The sequence below is a fragment of the Ictidomys tridecemlineatus genome, chromosome 1 (assembly GCF_052094955.1).
Source record: "Ictidomys tridecemlineatus isolate mIctTri1 chromosome 1, mIctTri1.hap1, whole genome shotgun sequence".
Lineage (NCBI taxonomy): Eukaryota > Metazoa > Chordata > Mammalia > Rodentia > Sciuridae > Ictidomys > Ictidomys tridecemlineatus.
In genome coordinates this window covers 28,809,341-28,827,662 of record NC_135477.1, presented here as the reverse complement: position 1 = coordinate 28,827,662, position 18,322 = coordinate 28,809,341, and the positions used below count along the sequence as shown (strand labels likewise).

The 18,322-nt window shown below is 54.4% G+C and overlaps 1 protein-coding gene across 8 annotated transcripts in view; it reads right to left on the bottom strand.

The window, feature by feature from the left end:
* Crtac1 (cartilage acidic protein 1) overlaps window positions 1-18,322 on the bottom strand; it is a 155,349-nt gene that overhangs the window by 33,880 nt on the left and 103,147 nt on the right. For all 8 annotated transcript variants that reach the window (XM_078030302.1, XM_021733197.3, XM_021733199.3 and 5 more), the window contains 6 exons: window positions 11,459-11,593; window positions 8,486-8,631; window positions 5,841-5,977; window positions 2,274-2,356; window positions 1,317-1,417; window positions 721-889 (listed from right to left, as the gene is read on the bottom strand). In XM_078030302.1, the coding sequence (XP_077886428.1) occupies window positions 721-889; window positions 1,317-1,417; window positions 2,274-2,356; window positions 5,841-5,977; window positions 8,486-8,631; window positions 11,459-11,593 (771 nt within the window). The remainder of the gene's footprint in view (window positions 1-720; window positions 890-1,316; window positions 1,418-2,273; window positions 2,357-5,840; window positions 5,978-8,485; window positions 8,632-11,458; window positions 11,594-18,322) is intronic.

Genomic DNA, 18,322 nt, shown 5'->3' with positions numbered 1-18,322 from the left:
GCCAAACTATTTCAGAAGTGGTACGAGTTACATTTGCGTAGCCATGAGGGAGACAGCCAGCTTCTCTCATCTCTCAGAGCTCTCCACATCCTCACCAGCATTTGGTATTGTTACTATTTTGCACTTTCGCTGTGTGTGTGAGTGTGTGTGTGTGTGTGTGTGTGTGTGTGTGTGAGTGTGTGTGTGTGTGTCTGTGTGTGGTTTTATACATATAAAAAGATCAGATTTTTTCATTCCCCCTCCTTGGCTGAGAGCCAGCTCTTACCCCATTAGGTCACGTGGCTCCCGCTGAGAACACAGGGCTCCCAGGCTCTATTGGAGGGAAGACACCAGGTCTTGGTGTGGCACCTTAAAGACTAAACCAGCTCCCAAGAGGCCAAGGGAGGAACTGCTCTGGGCAAGTCTGATGCAGACCAGCACATGAAGACCAAGGCTATGACCTTGGACAAATGGGAGATAAACACTCTGAACTGATTCCAGAGGTCCTGGAGTGGGGACTCCTGAAAGCAAGGGACATGGAATCCTGGGCAGCCTTCCCTACCCCTTCTCCCTGAGCCCAGGCTCACGGCAGAGCAGGGTTTGCCTCTGGTGGCTGGTGTCCACCATGCTGTCACAGTGAAGTGGCACCCCGAAAATGCTCGGGCTGTGAGTCCCCGAGTTGGGTGGCATGCTGCAGGACTCCAGGACCCGCTCCCTGTTCCCTATTGGGCCCCGACTCACCCAGGCCAAAGTGTGCCACGGGCTCCATCTCGCACAGGTAGCCCGAGCCCCCGTCGATGATCCTCAGGTGGGCGCCACTCTTCTTGGTGTAGAGCACCACCTTGGCGCCCCTGGCGAAGGCCCCAAACCGGGTCCGTGGCACCACTCGCAGCCAGTTGTTGCTGAAGCCCTGCAGGGAGGGAAGGGCAGACCTGGTGTCAGAGCACGAGGGACAGCAGGAAGGCCACGGTTGATGGGGAGGATGAGAGGCACAGGGGTGGAGCAGCGCAGAGGAAGAGGAAGAACAAGGCAAAACAGATGGGTGGAGAGGAAAGAAAGGCCCTGCAAGAGGAGGGAAAACAAGAAAAACTCAGGAAAGACAGTTTGGGCAGAAAAGTGGGAGCAGCAGGTGAGAGGCTGAGGGCCTCTCCCTGGAGGCGACCCTTCCTGAGGTCCACTGGGCAGCCAGGAATGTATGTGCTACTCCAGGGACTGGGATTTCCATTTCCCAGCACATGGGTGGCCAGCAAGCCTCCTGGGCCGCCCTGCCCTCATCCATGCTGGGTCCAGGGGAGCAGGCGGGGCTGGGATCTATGGGTCATGAGATCCATGCACACCTGATTCCCTCGGAAGACGGACAGTGGCTGAGCCATGGACTCTCCGTGGGACAAGATGAGGTCCAGCATGCCATCTCCATCGAAGTCGGTCACCACGCCCCCTGCAAGCAATGCAGATTTTACCTCTGGCCTAGGCCAGCAGACCCCTGGGGGATAGAGGCACCCGGCCAGGTACAGCAACCACAGCTCTGAGGGTGGGAGGCAGAGAAAGGGTGCAGCTCTGGACAGGAGGACAGGGCTCCAGGCTCCTCTCTCCCTGCCTAATGGCCAGCTCAGAATAGGATTCACAGTGCAGGACCTCGCTCCCCTCCCCTGGATGTGGCATGGAGCAGGTGGGTGCACGTCACTCACACACTGGTCCTTCTGTTCTGGTTTGGATAATATACCTTAACATTTGCACATTTTGGGGGGTTAATTTATCAGTGTTTCAGTCCTTGTTATAACACAGAAAGGTGAGACGGGGCAGATAAGATGATATCCATTTTGTAGATGGGGAAAACAAGACCCAGAAACCAAAGCAGCTTTACCAAAACCACAGAGGGAGGCAACAGCAGACCCAGGTGTTGGGTCACCTGGTCTCGTGCTCTTTGACACCAAGTTGAGTGCCAAGAGGGGTCACACACAGAATCCCCTTCCTCAGAGCAAAGGGGACCCATCCTGCTCCTTCCCATTCTCACCCTGCAAGGCTTGGCTGGACAGCTGCTGCCCACACACCCAGAGAATCCCACCCCGCTGCCTGCTGTCCTGGGACTGGAAGAGGGACTGTCCCGCTCTGCCTCCTGCCTGGCAGTCCCCAGGGCTCCTCCCTCTCTGCTCTCACCCCAGCCCTTGGGTCTCAGCCTTCAGAGCGGCAGGGAGGGGAGGAGCCCTACGGTGGGATTGGTTGCCTGGTTCCACCTGCCCTCACCCGGAGCCTAGGCAGAGCCAGGATGCGGGGTACAGGCCAGGTGCCCTCACCTGTGCCCCGGCCCTCAGGCTCCAGGGCGTCACCAGGATTGAGCTCCTCGATGAGGGGGTCTCCGTGCTCTCTGCGGATGACACTGAAGGAGAGAGACAGGCTGGTTATGGTGAGGCCCCAGAGGCCTGGGATCCAGAGACCCACTAGCTCTGTCCTGTCCCCTGAGCAGCCCCAGGCCCCATGTGCAGGGACTGCCACGGGATGCTCTGCAGCCACTCTCTGATCACAAACCCTGCTTACACCGTGGCCGTTCCCTTCTTGGGTTTTAATTTATGTTGGCAAATATTGATTTTTCCTTCTCTAATGGATGAATTATAGACAGCCCGGGGAAGGGCAGTTGACGGATGGAGAAGGGCAGGGGGTACAACTACCTTCAACTGACCTTCGTGCTCTTCCAAGTGGCCCTGGGCTTCCTAGTTCTGGATGCTACCAGGGCCCAAGCTTCATGCAGATGCCCCCTCCCCCATCCTCCTAAGGAAGCCAGCCCCTTCTCCTGGCCTTTGGCGCTTCCTGCCTGTGTTAATGCTCCGTGTGAGCATCTTAGCTCCCCAGTTGTTCTGTGAGCACGCTGCAGGCTGGAACTTTGCATTATTCATCTCTGCTTCTCCTGCAGCATCTAACACAGTGCCTGGCTCTTAGAAAGCTCCAAGCAGGTGTCTGTGGGATGTGAGAGTAAATTCCAGGGGCCAACGGGAGGAAAGGGGTCCCTCTGGGTTGTGGGGGTTCTGTCTGTTTTTAACTGCAAATCTTGGTCATACATATTTACCTCTGGGAAGTCTGCTGTCAAAGTCCTTCCCTGTTGCCATATTAAGCTGACTGCTGCTGGTGTCAGTGAGCCTCCCTCTCTGACTTTCCTCACTCATTATATTCTCGCAGCCATGGGTACTCTGCCCTCGCTGTGTAGAGCAATGGGGGACGGCAGGGGCAGGAAGAGTCTGCATTCCTCTCTCTAACACGCTGTCTGCCAAAGCACAGAGAGCCAACAGAAGGCTGTGATGTGGCCGGTACTTTCAGGAGGGGGCCAGGGCCCCCTGTTTGAAGCCTATGGTGGCTGGAGAGCAGAGAGAGAGAGCTGGCAGACCTGCAGGGTGCCTGCAGGGTTGTGCAGATCCCATGAGGTGTCCTCTGTCCACATGGGCACCTATGTCAAGCTCCTCTGCATGTACATCAGAGTAACCCAGTGGACTTGTGTGTAAGTGTCCCTGGGTATGTGTGTGCACCTGCTGAGGGGTGACACTTCAGCCTGCTGACACCCACAGCCCCATGTGATCATTTATGTGCTGCAGCTCTGCCATGGCTTGGCAGAGACACCTCTTGGTTCAGGTGACACTGATGTTAAAGATTCCTAAGGAGAAACCCAGGCGTTTATGTATTCAGTGAACGAATGTTGTACCAACGTCCCTGTGCTGGGCTCTGAATGGGGCTCGGGGGGTACAGTGCCCACTGGGGAGAATGGGGCTTGGCCTGTGTCAACAGGGGCTGGCAAGGGGAGTGCAGAGCGGGGCCAGCTACTCCAACCAGGACAGTCTTGGAAGGCTTCCCAGAGGAAGGGCAGCCCAGCTGAGACCAGATTGGTGGTGAGTAGGCGAGTATGTGCCACTCAGGAGAAGAAGGGGGAACACCTTGCTGGTGTGGGCAGTGTGCATGCCCAAAAGAGCCCAGGGTGTCTGGTGCTTAGTGTAAAGGGAGCAGTGGAGAATGAAGGGCTGGGGACCTTATCTGAAAGAAGTAGAGAGAGGGGTGTGCTCAGATTTGCATTTCAACAGCTTGCTGTGCTGCTGAGGCCAGACAGGAGGGGGCTGGAGAGGGTGCAGGGATCCCCAAGAGATGAGGGTGTGGGGAGAGTTGAGAACAGATCTGAGGCAAGCGTAAGTGGGGGGACCATACCCCACCCCAGGTGGCCTAAAAGAGTCCCTGTTCATGCCTATTGCCTTTATTGGCTTGGGGTGATTATTCATAGTCCCCTTCTCTTGGGTTTGGGTCTGCTTTGGGTGACACATTGCCCTGGGTATCATTAAAGGACTTTCAGACTTGAGCTCTTGAGGCTCTCGTTCCCCAGTGCTTGGCCAGGCTACAGGACAGCACTGGGCTCAAGAAGCCCAAGATATTCTGCTCAGTGACAGGTGAAGAGCCGGCGCAGCGTGGGACAGGCGGGGTTAAACTTCCTGTGCTGCCAGCTGAGCAGCAGTCCCAGCTGTAGTCCCTGAGCTATGTGCTCAGGACCCAGCCATCTGCCACTGGGACTTGGGGCCCAGCCGCGGATCTAGGGAGGTGGCTTCTGCTGCCTCTGCATGAAAGCAAACACACTACCTCACAGGGGGACCACTTGGTGACTGTCCACTGACATCCCTGGGCCAGCCCATGCTCCACCGCAGGGGAGGCTGGGAGGTTTAAAGCAGGCAGCAAGGGCGAGCAGGCAGGGAGATACTGGGTTCCTAGGCCACAGAGACTGGAGCACTGGCCTCCTGGGTGCTTAGGGGCCCTGGTAAGTGACACTTTATTAGCCAGAGAAGGAAAGTAGTGTCTCTGTTAACGAGCAATTGATCTTCTGCAATTAATCTGGAAGTTGTGAATAAGCTTTTTGCAAGGCACCTAATTAGTAAATCTGGTGCCTTGGGGGGTGATTACATATAGTCAGGATTGATGATTGGTTAATAATTATATTTTAAAACATGCTTAGTCACAGCTCATGCCTTTTATTAATAGTTGGGTCCTTCTGAGAGTGGGATAGGGATCTGCTGGGCCAAGCAATGATCTGACCCATTTCCTGGCTCCAAAACCTTTGGCCCACCCTTCTCTCTGGTCCTGAGCTTCATCAGCGTGTTTTAGGGCTGACACAGGGATGCCTCGGGCCACAAGGCCTAAGATTTGTCTCCAGCAGTGGTTCCCAAACTTTAGTGTGATCAGTCACCTGGTGCCTGCTGCCCTTGTAGAAGTACAGGTCCTGGCCCTGGGATTCTGTACTCTAAAGGGGTCCCAGGGCCCCCTGGATGATTCTGAAGCCAATGTTGTCCACATCACAGCTTCCCCCCTGCAAGAAGTGTCACCTCAGAAATTAAACTCTTTCTCTCTGGACAGGATGTTCAGGGGCTGGCTGCTTCTTTCTGTTTCTGAAGCTACCTGTTCCTTCCCTACTGTTAATTTTTCTCCTCCAGTGTTTCCTAAAGAATGTTCCCAGGGCACCAATCCCATGAGAAGTTTATCTGAAAGATGCATCCTCTGGTCAGAGCTAGTCGGAACACTCCACCCATCTTTTGGAAAGTTGAAACACGGTCCTGTTATGGGCTCTCTGAAGTCTCTGTTAAATCAACCTGTCTCTGCTTGACCCGGGGCACGCCCTGGTCCATGTCCTCTCTACCCAATTCCTGACAGTAGCGGACGCCCGAGTCTTGTTCAGGGTTTTCCCTCTACACACGAAAGCCTCTTGCTCAGTCCCCGTCCTCCCATCCTTTCTGTTTGTCACCATGGTCCTTCTCCCCCTGGGCTCTGACTCCCTGGGCCTGGGAACCTCCCTCTGGTTCCCAACCCTTCCCTCCACCCGCCAGCTGCTAGGCTGGGGTCCATACCGGAAGAGGCGGTTGGCTGAAGAGCTGCGGTAGGCGATGTTGTTGAAGAAGATCTCCAGCTCCTGGTCATTGTCAAAGTCGGCAGCGATGACAGTGCGAACAGGGGAGGGCATGGAGAACTTGGGGGAGGCGATGTCCTGAAGAGAGAGGGGTGGGGTCAGCGGAGGGGACAGTGGGAATGGGTACGAGGCCCACTCCCCTCTACAGTGCGTGGACACAGAGACCAGAGTCCCAATGCCTCCTCACCTTCTGGCCAAGGGACTTGGGGTGTGGCTCAGGACCACATAAACCCAGACTGCTGGTAGGGGACAAGGAGGGAAGAAAAACAGCCGGAACCCACCCCAGTGAGCACTTAGCTGTTCCCCGTCTGGATCACACTTAGCCATCGGTATCTTGAGCAGCACAGCCATTAGCGTCCCCATTTTATAGGTGAGGTGACTGAATCCCAGAGAGGGAGGGGAATTGCCCAGAGTCGTAGCTGTGAGTGGAGCCCTAAGTCAGGGCTTCTGATTCCAGGTGCTGTCTTCTTGCTAGGCATCCGCCCTCCTCTGCACAAGCAGGGAGCTGGGAAGGCACTGGAAACCGCCTGGCCCATGCAGGCTCCGTCTCCGACTAGCTGTGTGACCTCGGGCAAGTCACTTAACCCTCTAGACATCACTTTCTTCATCAGCAACATGGGGATACCAAGAGCCGCCTGGGCTATAAGGACTGCATGTCAAATGCTTGGCACAGAGTGGGCACAGACACATTGCTGGCAACCCGGGCTGCCTCGGCCTGGCCACCTGTTCCATGGAAGCAAAAGGTGGCTTTTAGCTGTGACTTTCTCTGCTTCTATTACCTTTCTAGGGAGGCCACTTGGTGACTGTCCACTGACAGCCCTGGGCCAGCCCATGCTCTGCCGTGGGGGAGGCCTTGAGGATTCTTTTGAGACATCTGCTTTGAGAAAGTTGCAGTTTAGTGACACGGACCTCATAGGGAGACCCCAGACTCAGGATAGCTCAGTTAGAACCCCCAAGTGTTGGCAGAGTCTTGTGAGTCTGGCAAAGGGTCTTAGGTGGGGGCTTTGCCTCTGAAATAGAAGATGACCTTATGATTTTGAGCAGAGTTTCCCCATGTGGGTGGGGTTGCCCCTTCATGACTTTGGGGGCTTATCCAAATCCCTGGGTGCTCATGGAGAGGGCCGGGGTCTCTTCGAGGCCCCTCTGCCCCTAGGCCTGGCTCTTGTCCTCTTGCAGGCCTGCTCTGTCGGACACAGGCCAGAGCAGGCTGGACCAGCGGGTGAGCTTCCTGTTCCAGGAGGCCAGCAGCCCAGTAATGAGGTTGATGGGGAGGCCGCCAGCTGGTCCGGGTGAGCTGAGCAGACCCCAAATTGCTGGGGAACAAGGAGACCTCAGGATCTCTAACTCTTTATTGTTCTATCGATCCTATAAAAATGGAAACCTTCATAGTCCTCTTGGGGCTGCCCGCTGGACGCCTGGGCTTCTGAGATAATGTATGTAAAGCTCTTAGCACAGTTCCTGGCACACGGGAGGCACTTGATAAATGGGGCACTCATTATTATTATCCTCATTATTGCTCCTGGGAGCTCTGCGGAGCCTCAGAAGGTTAACAGGTTCCTCAACCTCAGCGCGTGGGCATTTGGGGCCGGATGATTCTGTGTCGTGCCGGGGGTCCTGCACATCGGGAGGTTCGGCAGCATGGCTGGCTCTAACCATGAGATGCTAGTGCTACCCCGCCCCAAGTGGGGACAGTCAAAAATGTCCCTAGATAAGGTCCAATGTCCTGGTGGGGGGTGGGGAGGGCAAACCCCTCTCTGTTGAGAAGCTGGGTTAGAAGGAGAGCTGGATAAAGGTGGAAATCTCCAGCATCTCAGGAGCAAAGGCTCAGAGTCCAGGGCGGACCTCCTCCCACCCGACAGCTTGGGGCTCTAGCCTCAGCAGGAAGGGGACCAGGGCAGAGGCTTGAGGTGGAGGCCTCTCCACGGTCACACAGCCTTTCCTGGGACCAGAAAGCCTCAGAAAAACACTGGAACGTTCTCATTCTCCTGAGAGTTTCTGGGAAGGCCTAAGTAGCTCCAGAACAATCCTGGCTCCCCCAGGTCAGCTTCCATGATCCCGGGCCCTCTGTGATCTTCCTGCAGAAAGCCTCACCCTGCTGGTGGCACCTCTGTCACTACCACCAAACAGCCCCTTGGAAGAGTTCTTGGCATCCCTGTTGCAGGGAGGGGCTTGCTGCCCCTGCCCACCATCTCTCTGTCCTGGAGGCAGTCTTGGGAACCCGTGGCCTCAACTTCCCCCTCTCCCTGCCACTCTGTCCTGGGTCTGAACCTCAATCTTCCAGAAGCCCCAGGAACAGTGGCCTCCATCCACAGAATGAGCCCCTCACCACCACCCACCCCACCTCCCCGCCGCGGTTGTTCCCGGTTCCCCTGGAGGCTGCTGTGCCTCCATGGTCCACTCTGCTCTGGGCTCCAGTCTCCACCAAACCCAGACTGCAGCCCATCATCCCCTGCATGTTACCTTCTGGGACCTCGTCCCTAGGGGCTAGAGGCCCAGGGCAGCCCCGCAGCTCCGAAGACATGCCATGCTGGGGCCACTCTGCAATGTCCTGTAGGGGAAGCAGTAGAGGCAGAAGCCCTTCCTTACCCGAAAGCGGACCTTCCCGTGAGAGCTCGTCTGCAGATAGAGGCGGTGGGGGCCATTCCAGTTGCCATACACAATGTCCACTTTGCCATCACGGTTGAAGTCAGCCAGGGCGACACCTCGCCCGTGCTGGTGAGGGTCATCCACACCTGGGGAGGACAGAGGCAGGATCCTCGGGGTGGCGTCCCTTGTACTCTCCACACTCTCCTCCTGTCCCTGCCCTCCCAGGGACATAGGACCACATCGCTGCTTCTCACAAGTTCTCCATGGGGAAGGAGGTGACCCTGACATCTGCAGATGTCTTCAGGCTGTGTTTGCCTGGCGAGCATGCTACTGTGCCTGATCAGTTTGGGACAGCATGGGTGTGGGGAAGGAGCGTGGGGGGCATTCTGGGTGGGCCCGTCTTTCCCTGCCACTCCCGCATGGCCACAGATCACATCACTCTTTTTCTTCAATCTCTCAAGGGCTCCCCAGTGCTCTTGGGTCAGTGTGAATTCCCGCCTGGGGATCTTCCGGCCCTGCCTGATGGTGCCGGCCCACCTTCGCTGGTCTTTCTCAGGTACCATTCTCCGCCTTCCCAAGCTCTGGTCACGGTGTTCCCTCCATGCTTCAAATCAACCAAGCTCCTTCTAGCTTTGGGGCCGTTGCTCAAGCTGTTTTCTCCCCCTCGAGTGCCTCCCCAGGCTCTGGGGACCTCGCTGCTTATTTTTCTGCTCTCAGCCACAAGGTCACCTCCTCAGGGAAGCTTTTCCTGACCACCCCATCTAAAACAGCCCCTCCCAGCCACCTGCCACACCCTCGCAGCCTCTTCTTTCCTTCCTGGTGCTGACCACAGTGCAGTTGTGTTCCTTTTGTGTTTTACTTGTCTAGGGTCCAGATTTGCCACCACACCTGACGCTCCACGAGGTCAGGTCGGTCCTCCTGGCTCACCTGTGTGTGCACATCCTCTACCTCGGTGCCTGCGGCAGCCTGGCTTTTCACTAAGCACTTGCTGAATGAATGAAGAGACATAAATAATTTGACAGCCGGCAAACCGGGGATGTTGGTGACAGCAGAGGAGATGCTGCAGCCATGACAAAGAAACGCACAGCGTGCCTTACGGGAGCTGGAAGGGAAGCTGGTGTCCAATGTCACCAGGGTACACCGTCCCCTGATGCGATGACCGTGGGGGAGGAGGGGGGGAGGCTCTGCCCAGAGTGATGGCTTGGCCTGCTGCTGCTGGGGAGGGGACTTGCCCCAGAGGCCAGGTAGAGAGCCTGAGTAGTTGACTCTCAGTGGACAAATGGCTGGAGTCAGCAGGCCCTTGGGGATGACGGGCAGAAGGACAATATTACAGGGGTGGTGGTCAGAGAGTGCGGGGCACATCAGCCAGCAGGGAGATCCTGAGGGTGGGAGCCAGGAGAAGGAGGGTCCCTGGGAGGCAGCGAGGCCCACGCTTGAGGAAGAAGGTTTGCAAAATCTGGGGACAGCCTCTATCCCTAGGATTAACACCCCATTAATTCTCGGCAAAACTCCCCGGCCTGAGTGTCGGTGGCCTTCTGTGTCGGCCCATTTCTCTCCTATCTATGAGGCACCTTGACAAGGAGCTGGTTCCCTTTCACGGGACTAATCGGTGCCGGGCTGCATTTCTCAGCGGCATCTGTTGGGGTGATGAATGTCCTCTTGACGTGTCTTGTTAAGCCCCTGCAATCATTCTGACTTTCAATTACGGCCTCGCACCTTGCCTCTCTCCTCCTGCTGGCTCCTCCTCCGCGCCCCTCTGCTCCCCTCTGCTTCCATCACCTGACACCTTATCAGATCCTCTAGGCCTCTCCACCAGCCCCGCTGCACCTTGGGTCCTCAGCAGTGAGAACATCTGCTGCCACAGGAAGGCACCAGGAGGGGCGAAGGTGGGGGGCACCAGGGAAAGAGAACATGCAAGGTGAGGACAGGGGCCTGCCAGCTACGGGCTGGGGGAGGGTGGCCATTCTTGAGACCCCCAAGCAGGAAGCCGAGGGGACAGATACACTTAATTCATAGGGAATGGATCAGGGGTCAGCCTAGGCTAGGGACTGGATGCTCTGGGGCACTACCTAGAGTGGATGGACCCTTGATTTGTGGGTCTGGATCCCTACTTGTCTCTTCCCTGTACCTCCGAGAAGATGAATTCAAACCTTCCATCCATTAGCAAGGTGGGGAAGAAATGGGTAGGGGGAGAGTGTTGAAGGGCACTTCCTACAGTGTCCATTCTGTCATTTAGCAGAACAGTGTCTCAGTCCTTGCAGAACTCACAGACCGACTGTGATGGCAATATAAAAACCTGGATGAGAGGAGGAGGAAGAGCCAGTGTCTGCCAGGTGGCACAGAGGGAGTCAGGAAATGCTTCACAGAAGTGACATTCGAGTTGAATGTTAAAGGAAGTTTTGCAGACAAAGAATGGAGAGAGCAGTCTGGCAGAGGGAATGGCAGATGCAAAGTCCCGAGGTCAACCGGGTGGAAAAGGGCAGCAGAGCTGGGAGCCACGGGCACCATGTTGTGTGGATTTCATCCTGCTTCTTGTTATATACCGGTTAGTGCCATTTCCATGTGTGGAGTGGACTTAGCCTATTCAGGCAGCATGCCCTGGTACTTAGCAAATGTTCTAGAAATGGTTATTTCTAGAACTGAATGTTTAAGCTAAGTGGGGGAGTGGGCCAAGACAGGAAGAGGTGGCTTGGAGGAGAAACTGATGCTGGGAGACACAAGCCAGACTCAGAGGCTCATGGCCAGCCAGCTGCCGGAGAGTGACAATGGTCAGGAGTGCCAGACTCCTCCTCTCCAGCAGCAAGTGTCCCCGTGGCCTGAGCCATGGAGATGTGGGATTGGAGGCTCTCTGTGTGGCGCTGATGACGACCCACTCTGGTCTTCCTGAGGCCCGTGGGGACTGTGCTGCTGGGGGCAGGGCAGCCTCGAGTCCCTGGGGCCCGGGGAGGTCAGGGGCCCAGGGCATCCACTCACCGGCACTGGCCGCAGCGTCCACGAAGGTGCCGTTGCCCTGGTTGTGGAAGAGGAAGTTGGGCCCGTTCTCATTGTCACAGAAGATGTCTGAGGCGCTGCTGCTGAGGATGGGGCCCACGCTGACACCCCGGCCCCCTAGGAGAGGACATGGACCCACAGTGAGCAGCAGAAGCAAAGCCCCAGGCCCAGCTGGACGATGGGGCTGCCTCTGGGGCCTGTGAGGAAGTGCAGTGGAGGGGCCTCAGGAGAGCCTTGCGGGATAGGAGCCCGACCTTCGGGAGCCTTCCCTGAGCCACGCCTGGGCTCACAGTTCCATGATTCTGTTGGCACTGAGGATGGCCAGGGAGGAGTCCAGTGGGTCACTTTGTATGGAAGGAATGATTCCACACCCCAAGGCCCACAGAGGTCGGGCCCCACACCCAGGCTAGAGCCATTCCCTCCCCTTCCAAGAGGGCTGCAGCACCACAGTCACCTTAAAACCAGCCCATCCGTGCCATCTTTGCCAAGTCACAGGTCCCCCTGAGAGCCCCCCACTCCCACTCCGTGTTGCATGCTTTAAGAACCTACAGAAATAGGCGCTCGTAGCAGCTGTGGGTGCCAGCTATAGACACAAGGATGCTTATTTTGCTTTGTTTGATGTAGTGAGCAATCATGTTCATCGATAGCGAACTGGCTGAATATATGGTGCTTCCATATGGTGGCTCATTCTGTAGCTCCTAGAAAGGCTGTGTAGATCCATATGTATTGACTTGGAGGAGTGCCCGCGATGTATTGTTAATAGAAAGAGCAACCTGCCAAGTGACGGCACTTGTGATCTTACCCTTCTTAAAACAATGGGAAGATACGTGTTGAATATATGTGTATGAGACAGCCTGCTGGAGTTTGGAGAAAAGTTGGGGAGGCCACGCTCATTAAGCTGTCTGCCTTGATGGGGGTAGGATTGGGGAGGGAAGGAGAGATGGTTGGTGGCTTTTTCTTTGTCGTAGTACTGTTTGGTTGGTCTTAAGAAGAATTGCTTCTGTAGTGTGAGAGGAAAAATGCAGCAAAGAATTTGTTGCATTTAAAGAGAAAGAAATCAAGCCAGCTCTACATTAGGATTTGAAATCTCCAAGATTAAATTTGAGACACCCATGACAAGACGTCCAACCTTAATGCATCCTGAAAAAAAACCACCTCTCATTAGCAGGTTTCAAATAAAGCCTCAGCTTGCCCAGCCCCGCCTCCTCCCAGGAGATCCTGGCTGTACTGGGCAAACTTCCCTCAGGTGTGGCCCCCAAGACTGGGACCACCATGCAGAAAACAGTTCAAACAGGACGGGACATTGATTCTACTCACCTTGGGCAATTTAAAGTATCCTCGAACCTCATTTTCCTCATTTGTAGAATGGGGATAATCTGACCTGTCTTTTCTTCTTTAGGGTTTTTGAGAGGATCAAGTGAGGTGAGATTAGGATTATCAAAAAGATGAAAGATTACAAGCGTCCTTGAGGACTCGGAGAAAAAGGAACTCTTGGGGCTGGGGTTGTGGCTAGGCAGCAGAGCGCTTGCCTCTCCCATGTGAGGCACTGGGTTCGATCCTCAGCACCACATAAAAATGAATAAACAAAGATATTGTGTCCATGTGTAGCTAAAAAATATTTTGAAAAAAGAAAAAGGAACTCTCGTATACTTGTGTACTCTTGATGGGAATGTAAATGGTACGGTCACTACAGAAAACAGTACGGAGGGTCCTCAAAAACTTAAAAATAGAACTGCCATATGATGCAGTGATCCTGGGTACACATCCCAAGGAAATGAAATTAGTGTGTTGAAGACACGTCTGCACCGCCATGTTCAGTTTGGCACTATTCACAAGAGCCAAGATAAAGAATCAACCCAAGTGTCCATCAACAGATGAAGAGGTGAGGAACATGAGGTTTGTCTATACAATGGAACATTACTCAGCCTTACGGAAAAAGAAAATCCCGTCCTTTGTGGCAACATGGATGAACTTGGAGGACACCATGCTGAGTGATCTAAGTCAGGCACAGAAAGACAAATGCCGTAAGGGGTGGCTCAAATGTGGAATCTTAAAAACTTAGGATGGATGCAAGTAGAGAGTAGAATGGTGTCATCTCCAGGGGCTGGGAGAAGCGGGCAGCTGGGGAAAGAAGTGATGTTGGTCAAAGGGCGCAAAGCTACAGTTAAACAGGGGGAATAAATTTGTGAGAGCTTTTGTACAACATGGTGACTGTAGTTAGTAACAATGTGCCAGACACTTGAACTTGCTAAGAGGGTGGACTTTGAGTGACCTCACCCACAAACAAGTGCTAAGTATGTGAAATAACACTTGCTAAGTAGCTCAAGTCAGCTCTTCTGCAAGATCTACAAATTTCAAAACATGAGGTTGTGCATGATAAATATACACATTTTTAAATGTCAATGAAAAAAGATGGGTTGAGGTATATGAAAGAGCTTGTAGACCCTCCAGCCTTGCTGCTCAGAGCCAGGCCTGCAGGCCAGGCATGGAGAGCCTGTTAGAAACGCAGGAGGATCTCAGGCCCTACTGGAATCAGGACCTACATCCTAACAAGACCCCTGAATGGTGCCTGTGCGCACTCAAGTTTGAATGGTAAAGCTCTCTAGTATAACATCATACTGACCATGAGACGACATTCCACTGACCACTAATAACAAGAATGGTCGTAAGCACTCCAGAACATACATTTTTAAAAAAAGTTAATGAGAGCTGTGTGACCGTGGGTCAGGCCCTGCCCTCTCCCCATCCCTCCAGTCAGGGGTTTCCCAAAGTGACTGTGCTAATTTGAGAAGGGGGCTCTCTGGGTTCCTAGGCTCCTTCCTTACCGAGATGTCCTGGGGGAGATCACAGGGCCTTTCTCATCTGCGCAGATGAAGCCTGACTGTCGGAGTTGGGGGCCAGGAGGAAGAGCAGGGTGAAGGGCGCTGTCTCTCTCACTGCTCTCCTGGTGGAACCACTCGCTACACCTCGGGGCCTTGCCTCTGGACCCCTCTCCTGAAGTCTGATTAGCTCTCCAGATGGCCCAGGTGACGATGGGGACACTAAATTCCCCCTGTTCCTGGGGTGCATCTGCCAAGACACAGCGGGGTGGGGGGGGCAGGGCAGCCTCCGAGCTCTTTCCAAGCCTCAACCTGGGCCCTGCCTCTGCCCATTAAAAAAGGAGCTGCTAAGTAGCTGTTGGCAGCCGTGCCCGCCCTGGTCCTGCCAGGCTCAGCCCAGGAGCCAGCTTCCGTGAGAAATCCTTGGCCTAGTCAGGTCCCCGGGCAATCCCAAGTGGGACTCAGGACTTGCCACCATGCAACTCCATCCTTCTTCCCCGGAAGCTCCGGCATCCTCCAGTTTCCTCTCTGACTCTGCTCCCAGGCGGTGACACATTCCCTTCATTTTCTACAAAGCAGGTTATTTCCCTTTTGGACAAATTTCTAAATCTTTCTAATTAACTAATTGGGTTGGGTTGAAGCCTTGCTCCATTTGTAACCTGTAATTACTAGAAAATTGCCATGGTAACCACACTACTAATTAGCGGCAATTTATCGCCATGGCAACCGGACCATAACAGAGATGTTACCCACAACTCCTTCCTGGCAAGTTGGCGGCACAGTTGGGGAGCAGGTGAGTCGACAGACAGTCGGGGAGCCAGCCTCTTGGGCATCAGCTCCAGCAGCCTTTGGACGGGGTCCAAACTGGACTCCGAGGCAGGGGCAGCCTGGTGTGTCTGTATCCCTTGCTGATGTCACAGAGAAAACTCTACTCCCAAAGGGACATGTAAGTCCCCTTCAGACCAATGAAATCCACCTGCTGTGGATGCAGCCCGCACTCCTCCCACCAGGTCCAAGACAAAGGTGTCAGCAAGTGTCTTCACCAGGATCTCTCCCCCACTCTTCTTCCTCCTGGACGCCCATCTTTTCTTCTTCTTTCTGAGGTTCCCATACTGCCTGGGTCTCCAGGGGGCAGTTAGGAGATGTCACCGTCATTTAACTCAACAATGATGTTCTAAGGAGGAGTTGACTCCACTTTATATCAATGTCTTCTTTTTATATTTGAAGCCAACACTTTCTCTCAGGGATAAAGAGTGGGTGGGACTTTAGAGGCTGTGCTGGTGGCGGGCCGGACCACAGGACTGGGGATCAGGAAGTCCAAGTTGAGCTGTGTGATCTTGGGCACATCACTTAACCTTTCTGGGCTTCTGTTTTCTTGCCTGTGACATAAGACTATTAATAATAACAGCTCCTTCTCAGGGCTCTCATAAATATTAAGTGAGATGGTGTTTAGAAGTTACCTTCAAAAATGTCAGGTGCCACATAGTCATTAGCTGGGACCATTTACCACCTGCTGAGTGAATAATATCACTTTATTTTCCCCCAGCACTTTCAAGCTTCAAAGCCCTCCTTGTTATGCTGTTGGGTTTTTGAATGTTCCTCCCTGCCTAGGACTTCCTAGGAATTCTGCCCGCTCTGCCACCAGGCTGGGCAGGAGGAAGTGGCCCTCACGGCTCCCACCTCCTCCTGCCACGTTGCAGCCCTCCCTCTGTTGATCTGCTCATCCTGCCTGAGCCCCATAGGGCAGCCTTGGTTGTCCTCACAAACTGCACCCCTAGAGCTCTGAACCCTGGTGCTTTGGCAATGCAGACTTGAATGAGGTTTGGGTGAGGGCAATTCATCTCCTAGGCTGTGTCTGGACTGGCTCTGGGAGCATGGAGTAGGGGCAAGGAAGGAAAAGGCCGCGGGGCTGGAGCACATAGCAGCACAGGGATTCCCGGTGCTGGGGAAAGGCCTCAAGATTCTTGCCTGGCCTCTGCCTCTCTGCCTTCAGGAACTTGGGAAGTGGTTCCTCCGGGGCCTCAGTCCCCTGCCCTGTGTGGGTGGGGGAACCTCTGCCCCTGTGGAGGCTGTGATGGGAGGCCCGTGAGCCACGAGACTTGGGCCCACAACATTGGTCTGCTGAAATCTTGATGGAAACAGGGTTGCCAAAGTCTACCAGCTGCTAAGAACACACAAAATGTAAAAGAGTAGGGCTAGGACAGACGGGAGGCAAGTGGGTTACAGAAGGGGGTATGAGGTGCAGATCAGAATGGCAACACGGTTTCCCATCCTAAATTTTCTGGGAGATTTGGAAATAGAGTGAGCCGGTGTGGGTGCTGTGTTGCTCTCAGTGGACTTCAGATGCTGGGCAGGACCTGGCTCTGCAGTGCGTGGACGTGGAAGGTGCTAGACAAAGGTGCTCCGGCCCGCCCCTTCCTGCCCTGGCTCCTCAGGATGCACCAGGACAGACTCCACCATTGTCCCCAGGGTGGTAGATTTCCAAACCTTGGCCACTTGACAGTGCAAGAGAGAGAAGTCCCTCTTTACTCCCCAGCAGCGAGGGGGCTTTGAGGTGAGCAGCGGGCACAGGAGTGGCAGGAAGAGTCCCTTTAGTGCCCATGGCTCTGCCCTATGTGCCTCATGCATGTGCACCCCACATCAGTCTCTCGACACCCCAAGGTATGTTTCATCACAACCACTTTCTTTTTAACCGAGAAATAAACATTTGTAGACTTCTCATGTATGTCATGTTTTAAAGAATGTGTACGTTGTGAAATGGCTCAATCCAGCTGATTGACAAACATATGCATCATCTCAAACTTATCATTTTTTTTGTGTGTGTGTGGTGAGAACACTTAAAATCTATCCTCTTGGCAGTTTGCAAGACTACAATGCATTATTAACGGTAGCCACCATATTGTACAGTGTCCCTCTGGAACCCATTCCTCTTAAGTAAAACATGTCCTTTTTTGACCATCATCTTCCCAACCCCCGACCCCCAGTACCACTTTCTAGGTGGGAAACAGGAGGAGCAATCACAGCCACTGGGCAGTGGGGTCACCGTCCAATCCACATGCCCTCTCCCCAGGCTGCTTCTCAAACATTTTTGCTAAAGTCTCTCCCAACAGGGAGCGACTTGTACTGGCATGTTGGGGGTGTAGCCCGCAGTGACCCGCCATGGGCTTGACATTTCTTTAAAATCTCTTGTGTTAGCTGAGAAAAACGCATACAAAAATAACATTTCTATTCTACAACATATTTACGTTTGTTTTAAAAGAAAAAAATGGCATCCCTTTCTGACAGTCTTCAAATGCATCTGATCCCCCAGGGAAATGGTCCCCGTGTATCCTGGACTCTGGGGACCCCTGGCAGGCTGGCCCCTGCTGGCACTCCCCGTGGGTCCTGGCCCCTGCTGAGGAACCGGCTACTCCAGCCCCACCTGGTTCTGGCTGTCAGACCCGTTGTGCTCCTGTTGGAAGGCCACTGCTGGCCTGGGAAACTGGGAGACTCCTTGGCCCCCCACCCTGCAGCCCCCGGTGGTGCTGTTGATGGGGATATGCCAGAAGGCCTCAGCTGGGCTTCAGGCCTCTCCGTCTCCTCCAATAATGACTTCCTATAAATCAGATCTGCCCTCTGCTTGTTCCACGCTGCTCCCAGCCAACGGCAAAACTCCCCACCCGACATCATAAATCCACCTTCATTTTCTTTCCAAATTTCTTTTAAGGCTTCTTTAATCACCACCTTGCAGCCTGGGCAGATGCTCCCTCAAAGAGTGAGGCCAAAATACAGGGCTCCCAGGGAGGGAGTGAGGCCTGAGGGGACCGGGTCTAGTGGGAAGGAGGGAGGAAAGCTGGGGGGCATGGAGACACCACTGCAGTGCCCGGGGCTGGGGGTCAAGCAGGGAACACACACAGAATGCCTCCAGGATAGGGTGGCCTTTCTTCCCTTTGGTGTCCCCTGGGCTTAGTGCATCGTCCCTTGTGGCCAGGAGACGCCCAGCAGAGGGCCCTGGTGTCACCCTGTCAGGGCTCCAGGATAGAAGCGT